General features: G+C 45.8%; 1 protein-coding gene across 1 annotated transcript in view; it reads right to left on the reverse strand.

The window, feature by feature from the left end:
* The window catches only part of WIPI1 (WD repeat domain, phosphoinositide interacting 1), a 32,821-nt gene that overhangs the window by 3,290 nt on the left and 2,007 nt on the right, over positions 1-27,524 (reverse strand). The window contains exons 2-12 of the mRNA XM_019732862.3: positions 25,387-25,469; positions 23,902-24,071; positions 19,136-19,232; positions 8,650-8,747; positions 7,885-7,977; positions 7,123-7,193; positions 6,397-6,504; positions 2,149-2,313; positions 1,316-1,423; positions 534-649; positions 24-124 (exon numbers count right to left, since the gene is read on the reverse strand). Of these exons, the coding sequence (XP_019588421.1) occupies positions 24-124; positions 534-649; positions 1,316-1,423; positions 2,149-2,313; positions 6,397-6,504; positions 7,123-7,193; positions 7,885-7,977; positions 8,650-8,747; positions 19,136-19,232; positions 23,902-24,071; positions 25,387-25,469 (1,210 nt within the window). The remainder of the gene's footprint in view (positions 1-23; positions 125-533; positions 650-1,315; positions 1,424-2,148; positions 2,314-6,396; positions 6,505-7,122; positions 7,194-7,884; positions 7,978-8,649; positions 8,748-19,135; positions 19,233-23,901; positions 24,072-25,386; positions 25,470-27,524) is intronic.

Below are 27,524 nucleotides of genomic sequence, written 5' to 3' on the forward strand. Positions count from 1 at the left end.
TCTTAAGGGTTCCTAATGCTCACAGGGGGAAATTCATTCTCATCATCAAGACACACTGGTCCCGTCGCAAACTCATGTTCAGGAATAACCTCTCCTCGGAGCGCCCCGCCGTCCTCAGAATAACCTGGAAACCAAGAAGGAGGCATGAGAAGCCACACAGTCAGTTCTTGTGCCAGGACCCGGGGCAGAACCTCAGAAAAAGAATTCAGAGAAGCCACGGAGGCCGCCTCTGCCTTTTGCCTGGAGAGACTGCGCGTCAGATGAATCCACATCCCCACCTTCCCCCGCAGGTTCCTAAAACTTTCCACCTGTTTGCAAATTCTCAAAAGAGGCAAACGGTTCATGCCACGTGTGAGGGAAACAAGCCTGTGGTGCTGTGCCTGCCAGGTTTAGGGACCCGAGTTCAGAGGCTATTCCCATGGCCTCAGCCTCACCAGGGAGGAAATAAGTGGTTCTGGGAGAGCGCTCCATCCACAGGGAACAGTGAAGGGACAAGAGGGTCGCTGTTAGACACATCCCCCATGTCCACTCACCTGGCACCGTGGAGGCGGAAGCCGTGCTGGGTCTGGCTACAGTTGCTGCGTACGACTGAGGTAATGAAGGTCTGAGGTCATTTTCTTTATTCTCGTCTGATCCTGAGCCAAGCAACCTAATTGCAGCAATTACGAGGGGAAAGAAAGAGAGACCATCACATACCCAGGACATCTCTGAAAGGAAAAGCACTAGGAAGCTCGTGCGTGGCCGCTGGTGTGTAAAGTGTAGACTTATCAGCACCCAGCTGGGTCGGCATGAACTGACGTGACCTTCAATTGCCAGGGTCACTTACGCAACTTCATAACAACCCCTTTCTCTTGCATGTAATAAACGGAGATGGGCCCTTTCTGCTTCCTGGTACACTCAGGCAAGGACGCGGAGACAGGCTAGCGGGGGATGCTCCACGTGTGAGGGGGCAGTGGCAGCTCATGGTGTCCTGTCCACAGCAGGAAGAGGTCATCCTGCCCTTGGTCACGGAAGTCAAGAGAACTTTTCATTCAATTCAGTAACTGTTTTTGAGCACACGTTACATACGAGGAAGAAGACGCTCCAGTTTGCGTTTTATTTACCCTGGCACTTTTCCTGGAAGTGTACAGCATGGTGAGGGTGCCTGACACTGGGCCCAGCATAAAGCAGGTGCCCACTAGACGTCTGCCACCGAGATTGCCGGTGAAGAACAAAGCAAAGCAAGAGCACTGAAGCTTGTCATGGTTCTTGGCCAAGTGACAACTCTACCAGCCGGCTCTTGAAAAGCTGTCTTTTTGAAACCTAGTATCTTTACCTGTGGGTTTTGATTAAGACACACTCTCCTCCGTCCTGAGGATCCAAATTGTAGATATAAAGGTGTCCATCGGATGATGCAACTAAGAGCCTTGGCAACTTCTGGATCCTAAGAGCCAAGCGAAACATGTGCTGTGATTACAACAGCTTCACATGACAAAGCCCGACGCACCCTGGCTGTCACCAACTCCTCCTGCCATCAACAAGTCTCAGCCCACGGACCCCAGAGTCTGGGTTTCTGGCTCGTTGTGTTCCGACCTAGTGATCCACCTGGAGGATTAATTCTTGTCTTTGAAAATAATTGTGGGGAAGAGACAAAATGATGTGTGTACACACTATTACTCCATGAAAAGCTATTGCCAACAAAACATAGCTTACCTGACGGGGATGTCATCTCTATCTTATGTGTGTCTGTGCCTTTAACATGACAAAAAGGAAAAGGGAAAACTGGCTCACCATCTTTGCTGGCTAGCTTTATGAAATTTTTAAGGTGTTTAACTCCTTTAAACTCCTTAGATAAAACATCTGTCGACCCCATAGGTATCTGAACCTAGACACTGGAACTAGAGCCTTTTTACGTAACTACATAAAAACAGGAATTGTTTTCAAGACAGTGTTATTATAACCCGAAAGTGAAAATTCCCATGCCAGCTTTCAGCTGCTCCCTGAGATGACAGGAGAGGCAGCTGACAGGAGACTGGAGAGTTTCGATGTTGCCCATCCTTCCCCTTGGCCACCTTCTCTTTCTTTTTTCTTTTGCAGGTGTCTGGGGGATGGGGTGGGGTTGTGCTTCGGGGAAAATAAGTTTGTGGGAGTGGGTGGTGCTGTACGTACGTTGAAAGGGTGCAGATGTTCCTCTGTCCAGAGAAATTCAAACGGCCGGTGGCGAAGGCCCTGTCCTGATTCATCATGTCTGACACCTGGGCGGGGAGGTAGTTGGAAGCGGCCATGAACATCTTTCCCACGTAGCCACTCCAGGTCGAAGGCTCCTCTGACCGACTGGGGGAGCAACGCACGGGCCAGGATGAGACCGAGCTGCAGTGCAGCCCCGGTGATCCTGTAACCTACACACCCCACTGTTGTGAGCCGCACTCAGGGCAAGGGGAAGGGACTGCTCCTTAGCTTAATGTCCTGCCCACCCAGAGTGACTTGGGACAGAGTATTCTGGCTGTGCCCACAGGGCAGCGAGGGCTTGTTTGTCCTTCAGATGAGCCATGGCAAAGCTCTTAAGAGGTTCCCAATGTTACCGCTTTCCTACATTAAAGAAGTTGTACCTGACGATTAGTCTGATTTCTAAAAGGGGGCTGGGCTAGAGAAGGTGATGGAATTGATATCTGGACTCTGAAATAAGCTTGAGCCTGTCCCGCGCGCAGGGAAGAACAGACTGAGCTCAGTGTGCAGGCCTCCACGCTAGATGGAGTGGGAAGCAAACCCCCAGGCAAGACGCCTGGGCGGTGTCTGATTACACCCTGGGTTGCCCAGGTACCCCGCGATTCACAGCGGTGCAGACGGTTCAGAGGGACGGGGTCCGCCCCCGGCAGTCCTCCAGCTTCGTCCCAGGGCCTCCGCCAAGCCAAGCAGTGCCGGTTTCGTTGGTGGGAGACGTGAGGAGGGACGGGGCACCCCCCACCTCCGCTCGGCACAGGGAGCAGCAAATCAGTGCCAGTGCAGCCACATGCTGCAGGGGCACCTGCTGAGAAGCCACTTGTCTACAGGACCCAACCTGGCAGGGAACACACACAACGGCTCAGAAGCCCTGGAGTTTATTTTTCACTCTGTCACCAACTGGCTGGATGGTTCTGGGACAAGACTCTGGGCTTCCGTGTTCTCATCTGAAAGTGACGGGCCCTCCTGGGCGTGTTGCTGCCATCCTATGCTCTTATGCACCACAAAGCATGGCTGTTCTGCTGTTCCTACAGCTCGTGCTAAAAAGGGTTGGGGTTTACAAGGGTATAATATCCAGGTCCTGCATTCAAGGTGGAGACATAGGCCAGAAAAATATAAAAGAGAAAACATGGGCAGTTGATGTCCTCTGCCACATAGAGGCCACAGACAGTAGCTACTCCAGGACCACGGAGGTGGGAGAGGTGGATCAAGTTCCATCACCTCTCAGTTCCCCTTATTTGGAAAACAGGGATAAGCACGGTCACCTAGCTGTGACAACTAACAGCCAGCGCTTGGCACATGGCAAATACTGTTTTATAAGATGGCGTCTCTGCAGCTGGTGTGACTGAAGAGGCTGTGGGGGTGGTGGCCTCTGGGCTGTGCTCTGCAGTCAGGTCTGACTCAGAGCTCCACGGGGGGTGGGGGGGAGCACTTCAGATGTGGACACAGAGGAATGCATCCAGGAGTCACAGCTAAGCTGGTCTGGCCGAGAGGGATGAGGCAGGAAGGGAGCAGCAGATAAGGGCGACCGAGCAAAGCCTTGAACACCAAGCTGGAGGAGCTGGGAGACTGTCCCCAAGGACAAAGGGGAATAAAGTGTCTGAGGAGGGTGTCACATCAAAGGAGCATTTGCAGAAGATGAGTCCACTAAGAAGACATTGGATAGATTGGAAAGAAGAGACTAGAAGGGGTGAGACTAAACAGAAGAGTCATGAAGTGGACCAGACAAGACATGTTAAAGATAGTGGCCAAAGAAATGGGACCAAGGAGGCACAGGTGAGCCATGCCGCACAGGCTGTGTGAGCGCTTCATGGAAGGCCGGGGGGGAGTTGGGAACCACTGGAAGCTTCTGTTCCTGGTTATCTGAGGTCACAGGCAGAAACAGGAGAGGCTGGAGAAAGCAGTGAATTCAAGTGGCCATTTGCTGTCTTAAGCATCAATAGTGACCTCAGATGAAGGCCTGACTAGAACAGCAGTTGGGGGTCACTCGACCACCGGCCCTTAGGATTTTCAGGGGCATCTTAACTGTTCAGTTCCAGGGCTCCAACCTGCTACAACAGATGACGAATTAAACCTCCAGAAGAGATCAGGGCTTAAGTTTTAGAAGCTGTTCGAGAAGTGACAGAAAAGTCTAGAACATAGATGTAATCTTCATGAAAAACAGAGTCAGAACTGTGGGGCAAACCATGGGCTTTGAGGTCCACATAAGTGGGTGGGCGTTCGCAGGCTCCGAGAAGACTGAGGGGAGAGAAGGGAGCAACTCCTAGTATTTCAAATGCCAATGGGGGACAAGTTTTCCAGAGAAGGGGTGTTATCCCAGCCTGTAGAGTGAAGTTAGAACCAGGACTGAAATATCCACAGCACAGTTACTTGGTAGGTGGTGCCCTTGGATGGAGTCACACAGACGTGTACTAATACATGCATAACAGAGGCCAGGTACTGTATCATACCAAGTTGGTGGAATTTTGTGTGTGTGTGTGTGTGTGAAAGTTCTACCACATTATGAGAAGAATTTCTTTCAGTCATAGAAGACGGGACTCTCTTGGTACAATTGTGAAACCCAGCACAGGACTCTGTAGTTGGGACATTTATTCGAGACGTTTCGGGGAGTTTCCAGTCTGGAGCAGCTCTAGAAGCCTGGCAGGGGTGTAAAATGTGGCACTTATATGTGAACCCTGGATTTGGAGACAGAGGCCAGCTTTGAGCAAGACATTGAACTTCTCTGAACTTGTTTCCCTGCCTGCCTTCTAGGAATATGGTGGGGACCAAGGGAGGAAGTGTGTGAGAATACTTTATGAAGTGCTCCCTCGATGTACAAGTGTCGTCATCACTGACGATGCCCCCTGCTTTCTGAGTGTGATTGAACTAATCACCAAACCTTCACATTGCAATTTCCTATGATGACACTAAAGAGGAGTGTCAGGAGACATGAGGGGTTGGCAGTACCCTGAGGAAGCCGTGAGCCACCTACTGTGCTCCTAGAAATGGGACCCTGATCTTGGGAAGAGGGCTGGGTAAAGAGACACTGCTGATGGCTGGGTGGGAGGAGAATTTGTCATAGCTTTACTGCTTTTCAGTGTAAAATATCTAAAGGGCATGGGCACACACGTAACGTACTCAGCACTGTAAACTAATGCTCGCACATGACGGCAGGCAGAATCTCTAGCAATGGCCCCACGATTCCATGGCCTGGTCCCTGGAGCATGTGACAGTGATGAGGTAGCAGTGAGCGTGTCGCTATATGGCCGGTGACTAGCTAGGGAGATTATCCAGGCAGGCTTGCTCTAATCACAGGAGCCCTTAACAGCAGAGAACTTTCTCTGACTGCTGACAGAAAAGGCGGAAGGAACAGTCAGAAAACTCCAAAGCCCAAGAAGGATTCAACGTGATGTTGCTGGTGGGAAGGCTCAGTGAGAAGGGATGTGGGTGGCCTCGGAGCTGAGAGCCAGCAAGGAAGCGGGGACCTCACTGCTACAACTGCAAGGACGTGGTTCTTGCCCATAACAGGGATGAGTTTGGAGGAGGACTCTGAGCTGCAGATGGGACAGCAGCTGGCTCACACTGGGATTTTTGCCTCGTGATACCCTGAGCGGAGAACTGTGAGATAATGCATGTTGGATGTTTTAAGCCAGTATGTGTGTGGTAATTTGTTACAGCAGCAATAGGACACTCATACACACAGCACTGGCTGCAATCTAACACATGCTTTATACCGCCAACCCTCACCCCCTTCCTGCCACAGTTACACTCACGGGCACTGAGTGTTAGCCACGCACTCAGGGGTGGGGTGATGGCAATGATGAGTATATTACCAAATTTATAGCTACACCGGCACATTCTTATTAGTGTTTACTGTATGCCAGGCATTACACTCAATGCTTTAGGTCAAGGAACTCACGTAATCCTCACAACAAACCTAAGACGTGTAGAAGATTATTTTATACCCAAGTACAGAAAGATTAAATTAGCTGCCCACGGTTGGGTGACCCCCGACTTTGTGCTTCCACATGTTACATCACCAGGGCTTTGCTCACATACACTCCCCACTTTGGTGAAGACATACCAAGCAAAGCCACGGTTACGGCATTCAAATGGAAGAAATCGCTTAGGCTGGCAGTGGTCATGGTCAGCGCTGCAGAATACTCGGGCCTGGCTCCTTTAGTCTAATGAGTGTTTTACATGCGGCGCCGTACTTACCTGTTGGTGAGGTGTTCCAGCTTGAAGATGTGTACCGTCTCGGTGTTGCTGGAGGCGCAGAGGAACTGGGAGTCCGTGCTGAACACCAGGGAGCTGATGGTCACATACCTAGAAAACAGCGTGACAGATGGACTTGGGAGCCGGAAAAAATGAGTTCAAAAATCAGTTTTCTGAGACTGTAGACATCCTGAAGAGTTTAGGTATTCTCAAATCCCTTCAACCTTGTGCCATTCATACTTAGAAATTAATGTTGAAAGATTTGTAAACGGACTTGGGCAAGAAGAAACAAGGCATTGTTCCTTCCGGTCATCTTGGGAGTTTTCCAGCTGCTCTGTGCACTGGTCCAGCTGCAAATCCTACAGCCAGTAGGGTCCCTGACCACCACACGTCCTTTATTTCCATGGAAGGGAATCAGAAATTACTTTTGGACTGTGACTCCCTTGCTCTCTCATTTCTCCTTTGCTGGGCACCCACCCACCTATTTAAAAAGGACTCTTGTGGCCGAACATCCATGTTACACGATGTCTATGCTCTCAGGTGTACTAAGTACTGAGTGGGCCTCTAAGTCAGTTACCTGCGAAAGTACAGTTCTACCTCCTCCGCGGCACGGGGGGGGCGGGGGGGAGGGCACAGAGCCCCCCTGCGGCCTCTCCCTAGATGGCTGCCAGCCATCCACTGCAGAACCTCTGTGGGTACTTTAAAATGGGTTTTACAGTGAACACAGACCTTTTCATTCCTCTCCGAAACTCATAGAGCTTTTGCCCTTCAGGTACAGAGAACACCCGGATGACCGTGCCCTGGAAAAGAAAGCAGGTGGACATTAAAGACCATTAATGGCTGCACACAGACATGTCCCTTTAGAGAGGAGCTTGTTGTCTTGGCTTTGAACATCTGTCTCTGAAGAGGAAGCACAAAGTGTTGAGCACAGAGGCTTTTCTGTTGGCACATGCGCCATATAAGCATTTCTCAGAATGCGTCTATCTTCCTTTTCCCTCCCACACTAGCCCAAGGCTGTGTGTGTTCACTCGTACCGCTCTGGCTTCCTACAGTAGTCACTCTGCCTGTTTTTCATGGCATTTGAAATTCCCCTTGATCATGTTCCTGATTAGTTTAGTCGGAAGAGGTCAATCTTACTTGCTAATGGCAAAGCATTTTGTTTACACTATGCTTATGAAAGGTGGCATCTATCTGTATCTGTGACGATGTGATGTGTACGCACACTTCTTAATAAGACTGCAAGCTTTTGTGCAAAGTGTCTTACATCTTGCATAGCACAGGCCTTCGGTCTATTGAATTTATAATGCATCAATATTCCACAACATGGGGCAGGGGGGCAGACATTGTCCCTCTGAAATGAATTCTGAGGGGGCCCAGCGACCATTCAGTCCTGTGTCACCAGACTCGCTCCATCGGCTCTTTGGCACCGCGGGAGCCATCCAGCAAACCCCGGGCAGGAGGAGAGCCCGTGAGGACGCAGAGCACACTCACTTTTTCTGAAGCGCTCGCTAGTTTGGAGCCCGCGGCGTTGAAGGTGATGGCAGCCAGTGTCCCCTCATGAGCAGCAATAGTGCAGACTGTTTTCTGTTTGTGAAAAGGAAAAATAGACATTGACATGGGGGAAGAGGGACGATGGATTTCATCTCTTTTTCCTTCCTCTTTTCTTCCGAGACACTCGCCCTCATTTGCCAGGTGCCTCTCTCTCTCTCTCTCTCTCTCTCTCTCTCTCCAGCATTTCCAGCAGACCATTTACATATAAGCTGTACATTGTTTTCTGGTGTATCTAGATACTGCTTCAAGGGCCACTCCATTTCTATCCCTTTTCCTGTCCTCAGAGAGATGGACAACCACTGTGCCCAGAGAGGAGTGATGTCATTGTCACGGGCCCTCCCTGCGTGCACCTTTAGGGGATTCCTGCAGTTATCCTGCCCCGCTCTGGGAAAGAGCTGCACACTGTCACAGCCTGTGACACCTTCAACCCGACAGTGGGCCACCAGCTGGCAAGTGGTTCCCATGACACTGCAGATGTTTGCCTTGGCCTGGCACGCTGCCTCCTGGCTGTTGACTGATGGCATGAGGGCAAATATCAGTACCTACTCCTCCACACCCAACAGCTGTGGCCAGAAAAAAGTCCCCCAGTGTTGCTTCTGCCTCTGCACCTCCCCTCGCTGTGACAGAGCCTGCCTGCTTATCACCTGCCCCTGACCATAGAGCCAAGCAGACGGGCTGGGTCAGCCGGGGTCACTGTCAACTTACCAGGGAGTGTCCATCGTAAAGCACAATTTCGCCTGTGGTCAGGCTTCCGGGATAGGCCACGTAAGAATTGGAATGGTTGATAGAGAGGGCACACAGACCTGGCAGAGAATAAACAGCAGATGAAAAGCCAGTGTCCAGGGAGAGAAAGTGCCTGGACAGGGCACCTGAAAACAGTGCAACTACAGCGCCACCTTCTGGTGAGGGGAGGAAGGCTTTGCAGACAACTTTCAGATGATTGTTCTTCAAATCAAAGGACTCCAATAAAGGAAATTCACAGCAGAGGACCTTCCGATTTGACACTGCCCGTGTCCTCTCCCCAGCTAAGCAACTAGAGCTCAGAACATTGAAAATGCTCTTCTTCACGTTTGACCCCAAGGCTCTGAAACCACATGGACTTGTCTTCCAATTGCATTAGCCTCTAGGCCTGCAAGAGAATGTTACTTGTGACCGAAATAAGTCTTCCAAGTGTGAAAGGGCAGTATGTGCCAGCCCTTCTGCAGGTGATTAAATATAGTTGGCCAATCATTTCAAGTTGGAGAACGGGAGGTGGTGAGGGAAGGGGCCTGTTGAGAAATGGCTCCTTTCTGAGCCGAGTGCCCTGCCTTGATGAGGACAATGGGCCTCTCCAGAGGAGGAAGTTCATTTAAAGGTGGAACCTGCAGTTAAGATGTCTGCCATTGAAACAAACTAAAGAAAGAGGACATTTTGGACTTAAGATGCTTCAACAATATTCTGAAAGAGTAAACAGCCAATCAAACCACTGAACCAACATAAACCATTCTTATTTACAAGGAGGTTCAAGAAGGGGGAGAATCCTAATACCATGTAAGGAAAGGATTTTCACAAAAGTGGTTTAGATTAACAGAGATGCATGTGACAGAAGTGAGTTCAAGGAATTACCAGAACCAAAAGCACGACCAGAATAGGAACTTCAAGATTAGGCAAGAGAGACATCTTTTCAAATAAAAAAGGTGACCTCTTTGTTACAAGTTAGCATGTTCAATGGGTTTCTTATAAATGTGTAAGAAAAACTTTAGGTCAGTCTAAAATGTACCCTACCTCATCTGCTGTGGGAAAGAGCAGAGGAAAAAAAAAAAGTCGAACGCTGAGCATCGGAACCAAGGTCCCACTTCCTGCTCTGGCTTTGCCGAGCACACAGCCAGGGCTGTGCTCTTATCACTTGCCACACAGAACTATGGGAAGAAAGGGACTGACTGGTGCCCTTGCCTGCGTGCTCCGGCACCCTGCAGCCCTTTTGCCTGCACAAGGTCACTCTTGGTCCCGGCCTTAGAAGAGACCACTCACACTTTCCCAGTTTTGCTCTGGGAACCACAATTCCCCATCTCATCTAGGTTCTTTGCCATCCAAATGGCAATTTCAAGAACAGCTAAGCAGGCAGAAGGCATGCTGGTCTTGTGACACTGGGGAGGGTGGACAGTTGGGAGATCAAGTTGGCTTGCATGGGGGGTCGGGGTTCCCATAGGGGTGGTGAGCAGAAAAGAGGTTAAGATTGAATGTGGCAACTGTAGAAGTACCAAACCAGAGAGTTAAGATCTTATAAATGCGGTGGGTAAGTACTGAAGGTTTCTGAGCACATGTTTTAAAAAAGCAGAGTTAATCAAAACCACAGAGATACCACTTCACACCCACTAGGATGGCTATTATCAAAAAGACAGATAATTGGAACCCTCATGCACTGCTGCTGGGAATGTAACATGGGGCAGTGCTTTGGAAAACAGCCTGGCAGCTCCTCAAAAGGTTAAACAGAGAGTGATCATATAACTAAAAAATTCCACTCGTAGGTATATACCCAAGAGAAATGAAAACATATAGCCACACAGACACTTGTGTATAAATAGTCATAAAACATTATTTGTAAGAGTGAAAAACTAGAAACAACCCAAATGTCTATCAACTGCTGGATAGATAAAATGTCGCCTATCCTTACAATGGCACATTATTAGACAATGAAGAGAAATGAAGTACTGACACACACGACATGGATGAACCTTGAAAATATGCTAAGTGAAACAAGCCCGTTACCAAAGACCACTTATTGTATGATTCCACTGGAATCATACAATATCTATTCTGGGTATGAAATGCCCAGAACAGATAAATCTATAGAGACAGAAAGTAGATTAGGGTTGCCTAAGGTGCGGCCACAGGAGGTGATGGCTACAAGGTAATGGGGTGTTTTGTGGGGAGGGGTGATGAAATGTTCTAAAATTGATTATGGTGATGGTTACACGTCTCTGGATGTACTAAAAGCTATTGAATTGTGCACTTTAAATGGGTGAATCATATAGCATGTGAATTATATCTCAACAACAAAGCTGTTAGGGAAAAAAAGGCCATGTTTTAAAAATATCTATTCATATCTGGCAGAGACAGGCTGAAGACATGGGTTCAATACCCAGGCCTACCATCTATTGTATGAGTATAACCCTGGCTGAGTTATCTGTGGCCTGTCCAGGCCCCTTTCCTGTCTGTGAAATGAGGGGCTCTGGTGATATAGGGTTCTTTCACCTTTAACATTCCAAGATGCCAAGTCTTCGCTTACTTCCTCTATCTAAAACTATTGACAGGGCCCATCTTTGTGTCAGGGAATGCTAGGAGGTCTTGGACAAATACTTCCACTGCCCTTCAGAATTTTTCTTTGGCGGTATAATTGACATATGACATATTAGTTTCATTGTGTACAACATAATGATTCAATATTTGTATATATGGCAAAATGAACATTACAAAATATCTAGTGATCCATCACCATGCACAGTTACAATTTCTTTCTCATGATCAGAACTTTTAAGATCTCATCTCTTAGCAACTTGCAAATATGCAGTACAGTATTATTAGCTATAGTCATCGTGCTGTACATTATTACATTTACATGACATATTTATTTTATAACTGGAAGTTTGTACTTTTTGATCCCTTTCACCCATTGTGTACACCCCCCACTCCCCACCTCTGGCAACCACCAACCTGTTCTGAGTATCTATGAGCTCCTTTTTTAAAAAAATGCCACATATAAGTGAGTTCACATGGTATTTGTGATATTTGTCCTCTGACTTATTTCATGTAACATAATGGCCTCAAGGTCCATCCATGTTGTCGCAAATGACAAGATTTCCTTCTTTTTTTATGGCTGAATAATAGCCCATTGTACACATATATTGCATTTTCTTTATCCATTCATCCATCGTTGGATACTTAGGTTGTTTCCATGTCTTGGCTGTTGTAAATAATGCTGCAATGAATATGAGGGTGCAGCTATCTCTTTGGGAGGGTGATTTTGTTTTCTTCGGATATATACCCAGAAGTGAAATTGCTGGACCATACGGTAGTTCTATTGTTAGTCTTTTTTTAGGAACCCCCATACTCTTCCATAGTGGCTGGACCAATTTACATTCCCAGCAACGGTGCATGAGGGTTCCCTTTTTGCCACATCCTCACCAACACTTATTATTTCTTGTCTTTTTTATAATAGCCGTTCTAACAGGTATGTGGTGCCCTTCAGAGTTTTGCGTTAAAATGTAAATATCCCAGAAAGACTTCAACTTCTTCAGCTAACGTGGAACTTTCTGTCAGACCTAATGGAGAATGAGATGACCCTAGATTCTAATGAGAAAGGGACAAAGATAATGGCTGGGGCAGGTATACTGACACATAACCACTTACTTGACAGCTTTCCCTCTGGGCTCACACCTCTGCCAGCCCATCTGAATATAGCCAAGGGAACCTGCATACCGACCCTCGCAGACTTAATAAAGGACCCCAGAAATGCTTAACGCAAATTCCTTCGATTTCTTAAGGTCCAGTTCTCAGACACATCCAACCGGCTACAAGAATATATCTTTATTTCTTGTGAAATCCCCCAAGGAAAGCATGAAAGAGTTTGCTTCAGGCTTAGATATTACCATTCTGTTTCTGTCACAGGTGTCACGCAAAGCTTTATTTAGGTAAAAATGAGCTTTTTCTTTGATACAACTTTATAATAGAAAAGTGATAGTGTAAAAAACTTTGCAGGACCCAGAAAGTATGAATAAAGAGACTCATTCTAAAGTCGAGGCTTTTCACTGTTCTCAATATTTGAGTATATTTCCTTCCAGTCTTTTGTCTATGTAGAAATTCAGTTTTGATGTGGCGTTTGGACTTGTTTTAGACTTGACAAACATTTTCATCACTCACTGTCAGCTATAATTTCACTGAAATTGTTTGGCTGTGATTCTTCTACAGCTAGAAAAGAAGGGCCGGCTATCAATTCAAGAATCAGTGGCATCAGCTGGATGAGGAAGTCCTGTGATTCTAAGCCATTCCCTCCTTGGGGTAATATTTATAGTGTGACATGTGAAACTTCGAGCAAGTTAATGGTGATTTTTTTGTTTGTTTTTCTGTTTTGTTTGTTTTGTTCTTTTGATTCCACATGTAAATGAAATCACATGGCATCTGTCTTTGTCTGACATACTCCATTCAGCACAATATCCTCCAGGTCCATCCCTGCTGCTGCAAATGGCAAGAACCTATTCTCTTCCATGGCTGAGCAATATTTCATTGTATATATGTACCACCTACTTTTATACATTCATCCATCGATGGACACATCTTGGCCATTGTAAACAATGCTGCAGTGAACATGTGGATGCACACATCCCCTTGAAGTAGCATTTTGGGTTTCTTTGGAGAAATACCCTGAAGTGGGATTACTGGGTCCTTCATTGTCCCTTCTTATAGCCTTTGTTTTAAAGTCTATTTTGTCTGGTATAAGTATTGCTCCCCAGCTTTTTTTTTTTGCTTTTTTCATTTTCATGAAATATATTTTTCCATACCTTTACTTTCTGTCTGTGTGTTTCTTTCAATCTGAACTGAGTCTCCTGTAGGCAGCATATGTAAGGGTTTTGTTTTCTTATCCATTCAGCCCTCCTATGTCTTTTGATTGGAGCATTTAATCCATTTACATTAAAAGTAATTATTAACAGATATCTAGCTATTTCCATTTTATTATTCATAATCTTGATATTTTCTCCATCTTAAAGAAGTCCCTCTAACATTCCTTGTAATACTGACTTGGTGGTGATGAACTCCTTAAGCTTTTTCTTATCTGGGAAGCTCTTTATCTGTCCTTCGATTCTAAATGATAGCTTTGCTGGGTAGAATAATCTTGGTTGTAGGTCCTTACTTTTCATCACATTGAATATTTCCTGCCAACCCCTTTAGGCCTGCAAAGTTTCTGTGAGAAATCAGTTGACAATCTTGTGGGAGCTCCCTTATAAGTTACTAGTTGCCTTTCTCTTGCTGCTTTTAGGATTCTCTGTCTTTAACCTTTGCCATTTTAATTACAATGTGTCTTGGTGTGGGCCTGTTTGGGTTCATCTTATTTGGGACTCTCTGTGCTTCCTGGGCTGGTATGTCTATTTTCTTCACCAGGTTAGGAAAGTTTTCAGTCATTATTTCTTCAAGTAGGTCCTCAATCCCTTGCTTTCTCTCTTCTCCTTCTGTACCCCTATGATGCAAATGTTGTTATGCTTGTTGTCCCAGAGGTCTCTTAACATCCTCATTTTTTTGGATTCTGTTTTCTTTTTGCTATTCCGATTGGTTGTTTTCTGCTAGCTTATTTTCCAAATCACTGATTCGACCCTCTGCTTCTTCTAGTCTGCTGGTGATTCCTTCTAGTGCGTTCTTCATTTCAGTTATTGTATTCTTCACTTCTGACTGGTTCTTTTTTATGGTTTCTATGTCCTTTTTTATGCTTGCTATCTCTTTGTTGAAGTTTTCACTAAGTTTCTTGAGCTTCTTTACAACCATTGTTTTAAATTCTGTCGCTGGTAGGTTGCTTTTTCTTTTTCTGGATTTTTCTCCTCTTCTTTCATTTGGGATGCATTTCTTTGTTTCCTCATTTTGGCTGCCTCCCTGTGTTTGTTTGTATGTATTAGGTAGATCTGCTATCTCTCCCAGTCTAGGGCAGGTGGCATTATGTAGTTGGGGCCCTGGTAGTTTCCCTCGTCACCTGCTCTGGGTGCTCCAGGAGTGTCCCTTTTGTGGGTTGTGTGTGCCTTCCTGTCATAGTTGAGTCTTGATTGTTATTGGCACATCCATGGGTGGGATTGACCCTCAGGCTGATTGGCTGTGGGACCTGGCCACTTCCATAGCTTATGGGGGGTTTACACCAGTAAGTGGGGTTCACCCCAGCAGGTTCTGGTGCCTGTTGAAACCACCCTTTGTGTATGCTGCTTGTAGGGCTAATTGGGTGGTGCTCTGCTGTAGTCTGAAGCCTACCTCCAAGTATGTTGGTTCTGGGGCCTCTTAGGAGGGGCTCCAGTGCAGGCTCAGGTCACCCACTGCCTGTGACCGGCTGGGCACTACCTGGTAGGAGTTTAATACAAAGAGATCCGTGGCTTTTCCCTGCCTGTGCTAAACCTGGAGGCATGTGGGAGAGGCCATGCTGCGAACTGAGGATGGCTGACACCAATACCTGACATGGGGTAGTGCCACAAAAAGCCAGGACACCCCAAGGCCTGCTACCATCTGGCAGCTCCCTTAAGTTTCAGCCACTGATAAAGCCTCGTGCATTATGTGAGTTGGGTGAGGCAGGGTCTCAGGAAGTCACCAGAGTGGGAAGAGTTGTGGTCACCAGGTTAATGTAAATACTGGTTTGGTGCCAGTGCTGAGCCTGGAACTACTCAGCAAAAGTCTCAGAGCACACTAAGGCCAGTCACTGCCCACCTGGGGCTCATGGCCCTGATAATTTTCCAAGAAAGAGTGCAATGCAGGTGGGACTGGCTACTCATGGAGAAAGTGCCTCTGGTGTTGTGGGACTTGGGTGGGGTGAGGTCCCAGTGAGTCAGCAGGGTGGAACAGCGGAGCCAACCAGGCCAATCTGATTCAGATTTGGCCATAAGTGTAGGAGGAGGGCTCATCATAGGAAAGATGGCGCCCACCTGCCAGTTGCATGGGAACAGGACCCCACACAGGGAAAATGACCATTGTCCTCCAGCCCTTGCTCTACAGCCATATACCTTAGTCTGCCCCTCATATGCTTCTGATTCCCGTGAGTCACTGTCCCTCTGCTGGAGCCCAAGGTGAGTGACTGCGAGCGAGCAAGTGAGTCCATGTGTGGGCTGTTTAAAAAGATGTTTGGGTTTCCCCCAGCCTTCCGTCCCACCTGGTTGGTCAGTATCCCCACTGTCTTTCACACCCAGATGTCAAAGGGGCTCCCCTTCCCAACGCCTGTACTCGGCTGGGGATCCTGGTGTGGGGGGCTGGGGACCTTTGCTCCTCCTTGGGTAACCTCCATGGCCGAGGTATCCCTCCTGATTCTCAACTGCCACACGGAGGTTTGGGGCCCGTTCCGCGTCTCTGCCCCTCCTACCAGTCTTGATGTGGATTCTTTATATTTTTAGTTATAGGACTTATGTTCAACTAGACTTCAGATGGTTCTCCAGGTTGATTGTTAGTTATATAATTTAGTTGTAATTTTAATGTGTTCACAGAAGGACACAGGTACAATGTTAATCTACTCCACCATCTTGGGTCTCCTCCCTTAACGGTGATTTATAAATGCAATTAATTCCCTCTGGGGTGATTAATATCTCAGACAATGCTTTCCAATTTCAAAAAACAGAAACGAAAGAAATCTCTGTATTTGCGAATGTGCTATGCTACTGCAAACGAGAACTTTTCCCCACCTGTACCACCATTTTCAGAAAGAGCTCTCACTGGGCAATAAACCACTATTTTGTTCTGTTACACACACTGCTGTGTGGTGCAGACTGCTTCCTCAATACTTCCTACAAGGCGGCTGTAAGATCTATAGCACGTGGTACACCTGAAATCTATGTAATTTTACTAACAATTGTCACCCCATTAAATTTAATTAAAAAAAAAAAAAAGATCTGTAGCACGCCCACATCCCGCAGTTGGAAGAACCTGTGTGGAGATTTCCAGCCTCCACTGCTCAGTGCACTGACTGCTGTGCTAGCAGGAAATTAGCTTCAAGCCCAGTCTGGCCAAACAGCCAGCAATCTTTGACACAACAGGAATGTGCATGACACAAACACAGACAAAGAGAAAGGAAATTTACAGCCACATTAGATACTGAGTGCAAAGGAATGGGAGAACTCTGCATATGTCATTTATTTGTAGTTCACTAGGGCAAAATTAGACAAGTGAGTCTGTTTCTCTTGTGTACTCATTAAGGATTGATAAAGTCAAAGCCAGAGTGTCCATCTTATATTTTTGTTCAGAAAACAGAGAATGAGAGCAAATAAAGGAGACCCTGGGGCCTCAGGATTTTATGTTCATGGATTTGACAGCTCTGAGTCCACTGATGGTTCTTGAGTGAGGAACTCATGTCACTGCAGGGCAACTTTAGCTGGTGTGAGGTTGCCATCCAGGCTGGCGCTGGGCTAGTGAGTTAGCTTAGCTGGACTCCCGCGTGTAGGGAGCAAACGTGCCTTGGCTCTCAGTTAGTCCTCCCCATAATAACTCTGGGGGGGTAAAACTCATAATTTCCATTTTACAGTTGTAGAAAGGAAGCTCAGTGGAAATTGAGATGATCATTATAAATTTCAGGGTTTGAAAAAGTCATGGGCTATCTCTCCAAAGAACAGCAACGGGGTAATAAGAAACATTTTGGTCTTTCTACCTGCCTGTGGTCTTTCAGAAGGAAATGCTAAAAACAAAATGCTGTTTGTTTCTCTGAGACAGGGAAGACACCTCCCAGTTGTTTTTAAATTTTTCTTGAAACAAATTATTCCCTTTACATATAATACATTCTCTCTCTAATATAAAGCACAAATAGCCCCACACTTTCAAAACTTCTTTTTCTCTCTGTTTAAACTGCAAAAAGTGAATTTTCTGAGCTAAGAAACAGCTGTATTTGCTAACAATTAAGAGCAGATGGGAGGAAACTTTGCTTTTCATGGCAGGACTAGGCCCTGTCCTGCGGGCAACACTAACACGTGGTCTGAGTGGCCTGAGTGTGTGGTGGTAGGAGAGGCCTGGAATGTTCCCTGCCCAAATCTGTCAAGGTCCAGTGCAGCCCCCCCCCCCCCACCAGTTCTGCTCAGATCCCAGAGCCCCTACCCCACCCTACCAGAGAGCACATCTCCCTTTCTGCTGTTCTTACCGTCCCATATTGGGTTCTACCCCTACAAAGGCTGCCAGAACACTTGTCTCACACTGTGTCACATGGAGCAGATGGTCTAGGGGCATACTGCAGCTAGATTTGGGGTTCCTGGTGTGTGATTGCTATCTCTGTACCTGACAGTGCCTACTGTGGTACTGGGCACACAGTATGTCTTCAATACTTTCCTAGATTAGTTCAATCTTTCATTCCTAAAACAAAAAACTTACCCTCCCCCTTAGCTTCTTCACTTGCCATCCTCCCTTTTGTGAAATAAGCGTAAAGTCATCTCTCAGAACTTTATAATGGCCTCAGAGGCTTTGTTCTTTTACAATATGATTTTGTCATGGCCAAGCACTGAAGTCGGCAGTAAAGGGCCAGCTACACGATGGAGACGAAGAGGAGGAAGCGAAGCATAGGAGGCATTTACTGCATGGCAGGCGGTGAGCTGCTGACTCTCACAAGTGCTGCCTCACTTACTTCTCAGCTGACGCTGTGAGATGGGTGTTATTATCCCATTTTACAGACAAGGAAACAGGCTCAAAGAGTCTTGGTGACTTGGGTGGGGCCACACAGATCTTAAAATTCAGTGACAATCAAAGAACTGGGGAACTACAGTGAGCTGCAGCTGTCATGTAAGGATACTAAAGTGGAGTCCAGTTTACAAATACTCACCTGGATCATGAGATGCACAAATCGTTCCAGTGTGATGACTGCCCACCCTGCCACCTCTCTCGTTCACTTCTGCCTCAATGAATTCTCAAAACATCATCATCTGCTATTTCAGTCTAACAAATCCAAACTATTCCCCTTCTGAAATGGGTAGCTTACCCAACAGACTTCCATCCTGAGAATTTTTTCAAGTCCAATATTATAGCATGGAGATTACAGCCAAGTGGAGATTTCTTTGCAAAGTAATAAAACACATTCTTCACGGTTCAACTTTTGTTTGTCCTACTCATGTAGACACAGCAAGTCAAGACCTGCTTCTAATGATTATACCTACTTTGTACCGAACAACCATGAAAAATAATTAGGGGTAAACACCTTTCCATATCAGATGCACGAAATCTCCTACGTGTCTACCGTAAATCCTATGACACATTTGCTGAGAATGGGCCCCCCAGGTGAAAGGAATTTCCCTTGGGCGGCAGTGATGGCCACACAGCCTCTTGCAGGACGCACAGCCTAATGTACTTGAACTTGCCACTATTAAAACACAACTGCAAGGTAAACACTACTAAGACTCATAAAGCATGGACAGTGCTTCAAGTTTTCAATTCAGGTGAAAATACAGCTTGTGAAAGGAGCAGCTGGACATGAGATTGGGGGGGCACCGACCTCGTTTTGGGAGCTCACCTGTTGGATTTGCAGGAATATCCAGGATGGTCTTCAACAGCTTCATGTCTTTAATGTTGTGAATGTAAATGGACTCCTCCAGACACACCAGCAGCCTCTGGAATCACACACACTCATCAGTCTACCAGACCGGGTCCTCGAAAGGACTGACCAAATCGAAATCACTCATCTTTCCTGGGAGTCCTACCTTGACTCTAAGCCTAAAGAAGGGGGAATTGGGACGATACGTGTGCAGGGTATGTTTATGTCTGCACGCACGCATGTGGGCACGCATACGTCATCATCCACGTGAACAGATGCGGGATATACAAGACCTTTAGAAACTTCATATGGAAATCGAGGTCTCCCCTCTTCTTTTTTAATTCTTTTTGGTGCTTTCCCCTCTCCTTAGAATGGGGATTTCTGAATACTTTCTGATCGGACAGCCTTTGCCATTTAGGACAATTTCGGGTAAGATTTTGGATTCCTATTCCCATCACACAGCCTCCCTCTCGATACGTGTAACAAGCCTCCCTCTTGTACAGAGGTGGGTTTCTTTGCCGCCTCTGTATCACCCAATCTTCTGTTTCTCCAGTGAATGGCCACCTTTAGTTTCGTTCCCCTAAACTCCCCTGCAGACCGACCTTCACGCGCTCTCTCCAACTCTGGTACAGGGAATGGAGAAGCCCTTCAGTCGTCATGTGACACCCGTCTCATGCCCCATGTCCCTTGCAGCCCCCCCACACACACACACCACTTGGCTCCTCTCCCTGGGGGTCCCTTTTCCTATTTCGGTGAGACCCTGCTCTTTCTCTTTAAATGAGACTTGTCAGGTTTGGAGCCTCTTCCCCATGGCCACGCTCTCTGCCAGGTGGAAACAGGCTACGGGTTTAATGTGCTGTGTGTAAGGAACAGGATGTGTAGCTCTGTGTAGGTGAGCAGATGTCCGGTGCTGGTGAGGAGCTTTTGGGAGGAATTTGGGGTCAGTAGCTCTTTCCTCACTCTGAGCAGCCACCTTCTACCCCTGCACATGCCTGACTCAGCTTCCCCTGGGGCCAGTGGTTCTGACAAAGATGAGCATCGAGCACCCAAAGGGCAAGGCCTGGGCTCTCCCCAGAGATTCTGCTTCAGGAAGTCATTCATCAAGTACCCCAGGTGACTCTGACACCTAAATTTGAGACCACTGCTCTCAGGCCAGATCTTTTTACCCCACGGAAAAACACTTGAAAAAAAAGGTACCTGAAAAATCTACAAAAAAGCGTCAGGCTCTCCTCCTGGGAAAAGCCCGCCAGAGTGTTTTCCCAGTAAGACTCCTCGCAGCTCAGTAAAATGGAGACTGACACTTTAACCAAGGAGAAAATAACCAAGCAGAAAAATAGGAGGTCTGACAACTAAGTTAAAGAACTTGTTGCAACAATGTTGTTAACCTTTTTTAATATCAGAGGAATTATTCATTATGAATTTGTACCACCTGGACAAACAGTTAACCAAGTTTACTACTTAGAAGTGCTGAAAAGGCTGCATGAAAAAGACGAAAACGACCTGAACCTTTCACCAACAATTCATGGGTCTTGCATCATGACAATGCACCAGCTCACACGGCACTGTCTGTGAGGGAGTTTTTAGCCAGTATGTAACAAGTAACTGTATTGGAACACCCTCCCTACTCACCTAATCTGGCCCCCCATGACTTCTTTCTTTATCCGAAGATAAAGGAAATATTGAAAGGAAGACATTTTGATGATATTCAGGACATCAAGGGTAATATGACAACAGCTCTGATGGCGATTCCAGAAAGTTCCAAAATTGCTTTGAAGGGTGGGCTAGGCGCTGGCATCAGTGCATAGCTTCCCAAGGGAGTATTTGGAAGGTGATGGTAGTGATGTGTTCAGCAGTGAGGTATGTAGCACTTTTTCTAGGATGAGTACACGAATGTAAGCGTCCAACCTTGCATCTTTCTCAATTTTAATTAAGGCTCTGTGGCCATACATCTGAGGCTGGGGATTGAGAGGTAACAACATTCTAACAGAGTCTCAAAACTGATGATGAATATTAGTGTTTCTCCCTAAAATGCACATTTTCTGATTTGCCTGATCTGTTGGCCTTTTGCCAGCACTTACTATGGTTTGGGCTGTTATTACTCTGTGCTTGCTTATGCTCTTAGCTTTGTAAGAGCCGCTGGTGTCCCCTTCCAGCCCCACGGCCGAGCCCCAGCACAGAGGGTAACAGGACATGCCTCCTGCAGAAATAGCATCTACATCTATGTTGTCTGACCTCGTCTGCATCTTCTCCCACCAGCTCTAACAGCACCACCTCTGTGGCCCACTTAGCCGAATTTCAGGTTACCCTCTCTGTGTTGGCTGCAGACAAGAATTCAATGGGAGGAAAACAAAAGATTCAGAGGGAAAGAGGCGATCCTCCGTCTTCGGTTCACGTGACAGTGCGCTTCTGGGATGAGCACGACCAGGTAACGCGCTTCCTTACAGTGAGTTTTCAGTTTCGGCAAAACCCCCGGCTGGCCTTCCGCGCAGCTCATTCCCTGTCACTTTGGCGCGCATCGACTTTTCTAGGTCTTAGAAGTAATAACTCCTTTTATCAATGAAACAAATACAGCGTCTGCCCTCGAGCACCACAGATTTAGAGGCCGGGTCTAGATGCTCCATCTGTTCTGAGGGGCCCCTGTCATCCCGATGGGGTTGAGAACAGAAAGGACTGTAAAAGCTCACCTATCAAAACACATCTGGTTTACCGCCTTTATTCCATTAAATACACTTCCTCGATTAAGTACAAGGGCAATAACATCAACTAAAAAGGAAGAACATGGCCATTACTATTCCTCCTTCCTATATATTGAGAGGAAAATAGGGGTGTTCTTTCCTCATAACTCTCTGTGCGAATCTTTATTTTTTTCCCCCCGTTTTTTAAAAAATGTCCCATGAAAATTGGAAAAAAGGAACTGCACCTGGACACCTGGTGAAGTGGGAACAGGATGAGCTGCTCACTGCCTCCAGGGGGCGCAGATCCTGGGACACGGCAGTCCCCCCACCTGGAGGCAGCAGTTGACTAAACCAAAAGTTGGTGAGGCCCAAATTGGAACGTTTTACAAAAAGCAAACCCCAGACACTTTCAAGAGCTGTTTCAAATCATCTTAGCAGAAGAAATGTTAACGGAAAAGAGACCTGTGTGATCTGGGTTCAGAATAGCTTGGCCATTGGTAGCTGAGTAGTTCTTGGTGCATTAATGTCCTTTGGACGATGGGGGCGGACGACCTTAAAGTTGACGAGTGTTACATGGAGGGGGTGGCATCTAAACGTTAACAGACTCAGACACTTGGATAATCCTTCCTTGTCCCATTGGAAATATCATAGAGCAAGTAAGAGAGGTGTTATACAAATAAATACCATAGATACTATTTTGAGGGTTCCAATTTTCATGGACATTTGCCTAAACAATCTTAATAAGACAATCAGGTGCCAAAAAAAAAAGGATACTTAATTTTCATATACTGGCTTCTACATGCAAAGATAAAAAGTCTTGCAGTGAAATTTGATGTGCTCCCAGCATTTTTCAGAGACAGCACTCCAGCCAAGAATTGTGCGTAAAAGCCTTCAAGTTGAAAACTCTCAAGCTTCCTTCCCCTCCCTTGCCAAGAACCCGGGGTTTGTTTTCTTCTTTACTCCTGCTCCTCTTTGCTTAAAAGTCACCATATTCTATTTTTCAGGCTATTCTCTACCACACTCCTTTACACAGGTTTAAGTGCATAGTCAGTCAAAATAGTTGAATAACTCAGAAACAATCTCTTCCCATGAACTTCAGAAAGCACTGTATTTGTCTCATTTGTCTTTTAAAAAAAAAAATGAGTTAGCACTCAACAGTTTAGGTACAAAGATAGAGGAAAACATTGTCTCAATGAATGCAATAACCACTATCCTGGGAATATTTACTTGAAAAAGCAGAGCTGCATGGTCACATAAAGAATCTACCTGTTTGTTTATTTACTAGGCAGTCAGGAAACAGATATTTATGGAGCATTTTTCTACCAGGCGCTGTCTTTTCTACCAGGTCTTATTATGGAGAACAAAATGGATCTAGTCCCTGCCCTCATAGGATTTTTAAAAAATCTAATAATTCATGGGAAACTCTGCTAATATCTCAAATACTTACTTAACAAGAACTGACATTTTTCAAGAGAGTGTATTGCATAGTTGAGATAAGAATAATCCTTCCTTCAACAAAGAAAACACTACAAGAAAAATCTTTAAGGGTTAGCTGGGCGAAAGAAAAGTGGAAGCATGAGACTGAGTACCTGGCCTTATGGGAAAGCAAGAGAAGGGGCTGTTTTATGGACTGGCTTCAGAACGAACCCATGAGGACCACGCTATCCTCAGGAGCTTTCATTCTGAGAGGAATTCCCGCCAGTCTGTGACAAATGCCACCACCTAGGACTCAAACCAGAGAGGCGTTCCTGTGGTATAAGGCGTCCCCTGCAGTTGCTCAGGGGACAGTTTCAGAGCCAGAGTTCTACACAGCCTGAACCCAGAGGAGGGTTCACCTAGCCGATGGCCAACATTTAAAAAAACAGGAGGCAGAAGGATCTGGGCGGACCTACCAATGCCACATAAAGTAGATTCTCTTTACAGCAGCCCTATAATACTGGGCCTGAGTATGAAAATCCCCCTTAGGATTTGATGCTTGTTTTAGAGACATTCATCTTGAAAACGTATCCATCTTTTTCTTTAGTTCCAATCAGCAGAAGCCTGTACTCTCGCGGGATCTCCGCCACTTACCTGCCGGTTCAGCCTTATGGACAAGATGTTGCTGGAGTAGCTGTAATTACAGATCTCTGTGCCTTTCTTGAAATGATAGACGTTCATTTGGCGTGGCTTCGTGTGACTGACCACCACCACCAGGCTGCTGGAGAAGAGGCGCTCCACGATGTAGACATCTGGGATTTCATCTGGGAGGGAAGGCAGCCCGAGGTCACACGGATGTCAGCCTCTCCTGAACCGAGCACAGCTTATGCATCTAGCCACCACTCTCTAGGTCTTGCTCACTGGATGCCCTCCCACAGTGAAGCTTTCACTGTTTCCAAATGTTAACAGGTCCAAAGCCCTTTCAAGTAAAGAAAATGCTAGTGACTAGAACACAAAATTGGGATTTCCAGAACTTCCCCTTGTGCCATCAGTGTGGCAGAATTACCTCCAGAGCCCTCGGGTGCCACTGTTTGCCCTGTAAAACATATTTGGGAGGTTTGGACAATTTCTATCTACCTTTTCTCCATGAGCGGTTTCAAAGAAGTGACTACCCTTGTCAGGAGCCTCTTCAGAATGCTTCTTGTCCCTGTTGCTCTGAGGAGTGCTACCTTGGGGGGCAGTGACATAGTTAAATCTCCCCATCTTGTGTCTCCTTGACCCTCTCTGGAGTCCCTTTCCTGTTGAAAACAGTCTAGACATCCGTGTCACGACCAGAGAAGTACTGCACTCAGAAAGAAGGTAAATTGGGAATGCTGCTGAGCGCCCATGGGTGGAGCCTTTCTGAGAACATTTTTTTCAGATGCGTGCCTTTTTAGTACTTGGGCACGTCCCTTAGGGAACGACACAGAACAAATACAGAGCAAAATATCCATGAAAATGGCATAATAAAAATTATATCTTACAAATAAATTAGGAACCATATATGTTATTTACCAAACCACTTTCTTTCCAGGAAACCCAAAGAGTATATATTCTTCACTATTATGATGGCACGAATGATTACTTACCCTGGGAAAATGAGAGTCACATTTCTAAGCGGAATTCTTTTTAGTGTTTACTACAAGCACTCCAGCATCTTTGATATGGACTGTGTCAATGGGATAGTATTGCTTTATGAAAACAAAGAAAATACTCCAGGACTGAATGCGTGTTACCAATATTCTACAGTGCCAATATAATGGCAAAGAAAAACAAATCCTAAGTGATCTTTTGGTATGACAACTATAAAAATTAAGGACTGTGCATATCCATGTATATATGAAGGTGTCAACAATATGGTTTCAAACAAAGGATTGCTTAATCTAAAAAGAAAATGTTATGAAGCTACTGCTACGTCTCACTACGTGTTTCATTATGGTTTTTTAAAGCAAGTGGAGACAACGATTTATATTTAAATCTGAAAAATACTGACTCAAGTTTGATGGTACGGGAGAGAAATGCAGAAAGCTCCGAAGTACCAGGGATTAAAGTCTAGAGGGAGGATTTGGTGCCCCTGAGATCCTTCCCACACACACTTACCACTTCCGTGGACTTGGTCCAGTTGCTCCACAGAACTCAAAGAAAACAGCTTATAACCAGTTTTGGTTCCAATTGCTAGGGATCTGTGGAAGATAATGACAGCCCGGGAATGACAGCAGGTACTGTACTCCAACCACAGACCTGCCTGCAGATAGACACCCCATTTCCCTCTAACCTCATAGGGGACAGATAAACATACATTTTCACGCGCTTCGTATTTCATACCTGTCTAATTGGTGAGGCACACCTTGTCAGGTGGGCAGGTACAGTACAAGGGACAAGGTCAAAGACAACTACCCACAAAAATGTGAAATGGTTAAGAGACCTAAAACGTCAGGTGTTTTATCAAATGCAATGTCAAACCTACTAGAGGCCATCCATGCTTTCCTAGAGGGGGAGAAATAGGAAAAACGGAATGTTTGAGAATATTCATCACAGCGCTACCCCCAACACAATTAGGGGCCTCCTGGTTGTTTGAGAGGGACTTTACCAAGATGTAAATCATTTTTTATTTAAAAAGGAAATACGTGTTCATAGGAGGCGTAGGAGGTCAGTAGTAGGCAAAATTTAATAGACGCTTCCTTTCATCACTTTCCATGAAAACATCCTGGACAGTTTGTACCAGTAGCTCTCATCCCAGGATTGACATTACACTCACTGGGAAGCTGACAAAAAAAAATATTGATGACTGCCTTGCTCCCCTACCCTTATGCTTTTTATTTAATTGGATTTTTGTTTTGTTTGAGTTGTATATATTAATGCACAGCCAGGGTTGAGACCTCTGTGTTATACTGTGTTCCACGAAGCGAGCATCACAACCAACAAACAAAAACAAAAACTGAGCGCTTATCTGGGACAATGTGGGCTAAAAAAAAATCTTGTTTTCTTAATTTTTCACTTTTCAACCCATAGGTAAAGACAGTGTGCACCCAGGTTTACCTGGCCTCAAGATGAAAGCAAATGAGTCCGTTTCGTTGAGCAGCTGGGAATCCCCATCTACGTCTAGCTCTCTCCTGCTTTGCCCTCCAGACCTGAGTGAGCCACAGAATCTGACACAGCGCACACTCAGAGTAAGCAGTCTGACCCTGAGCTCTTCCACCCTGGGAAAATGGGATGTCCGAGCTGAAAGGGTCCTAAGTGGACCTAAAAAATCAGTCCAACTTCCTCATTTAAAACAAATATACAAACAGGTGAGATTTGCTCTTCACAGGGAAGCATATACTAAAATAAGCAGCTTACTGCTATGGCCCCGGCTCTTGTTTCACTTGACTAAAGAAAAAAACAAAAGGTCACATGATGTTCTCTAGAATATTTTTTTTCTACCCAACATTTGTTCTTCCGTGGAACACAGGTGACTCTGGTCAACTTTTAAGGAGTGAGGTAGCTGCTTCTGTTCTTAGCCCTCCAGTTTGCCCAGTGGCTTAATTGGTGTATTAGATATTTGCATGAGAGCAGCAGTGGGTTTGGCACCCAGAGCTAGAGCCCTAATGATGACAAACAGCAACTGGAAAGGCAAGACAGCAGCATCTTAAAACTTCAGAATATACTCTGTAGTGTTTACTGCTTTTAAACTTTTCCCACATAAATATAGACACATTTAGTGGTAAACCGAGGTTTCTACAGCTTGCAAGTAAGGGGGGAAATGTTGTAACTAGGGTCTTATAATATTAACTAAAAGATCTGGCAATGTAAAATAATTTTCAAACATAAGTCCTGCTCCTGGAACAGAATTTTACATATGAGAAAATGGCAGTGTGATCACTATTAGGTTTTAAATGATTGATCAATGGCTATAAACGCCTCTGAATCAAAGAATTCAGACTAAAACCTTATTTTATCCATAAGGCCTTCTGTAGGAAAAAAAAAATTATCCTCACCTCTCATAGGACCAGGGTTTGGGACAAATATATATCACCAATCAAATGAAAAAATGTATCCAAAGTGTCTAGCACACAGCCAAGCATTAACTGCGAGTCAAGGAGACTGGTGAAGGTTAGCTGTCTTCACCCACCTTCTCCAGAAATACTGGGTTTCAAATTCAGACTACACTTAATAGAAAAAGACACCCTGACACTCCTAAATGTATTCGGTAAGGGGCTTGACTTATTTAAACCCAGTGTCATACCCTCTGTGGCTCC

The sequence above is a fragment of the Rhinolophus sinicus genome, chromosome 12 (assembly GCF_057876585.1).
Source record: "Rhinolophus sinicus isolate RSI-liver-muscle chromosome 12, RSI-T2T, whole genome shotgun sequence".
Taxonomy (NCBI): Eukaryota; Metazoa; Chordata; class Mammalia; order Chiroptera; family Rhinolophidae; genus Rhinolophus; species Rhinolophus sinicus.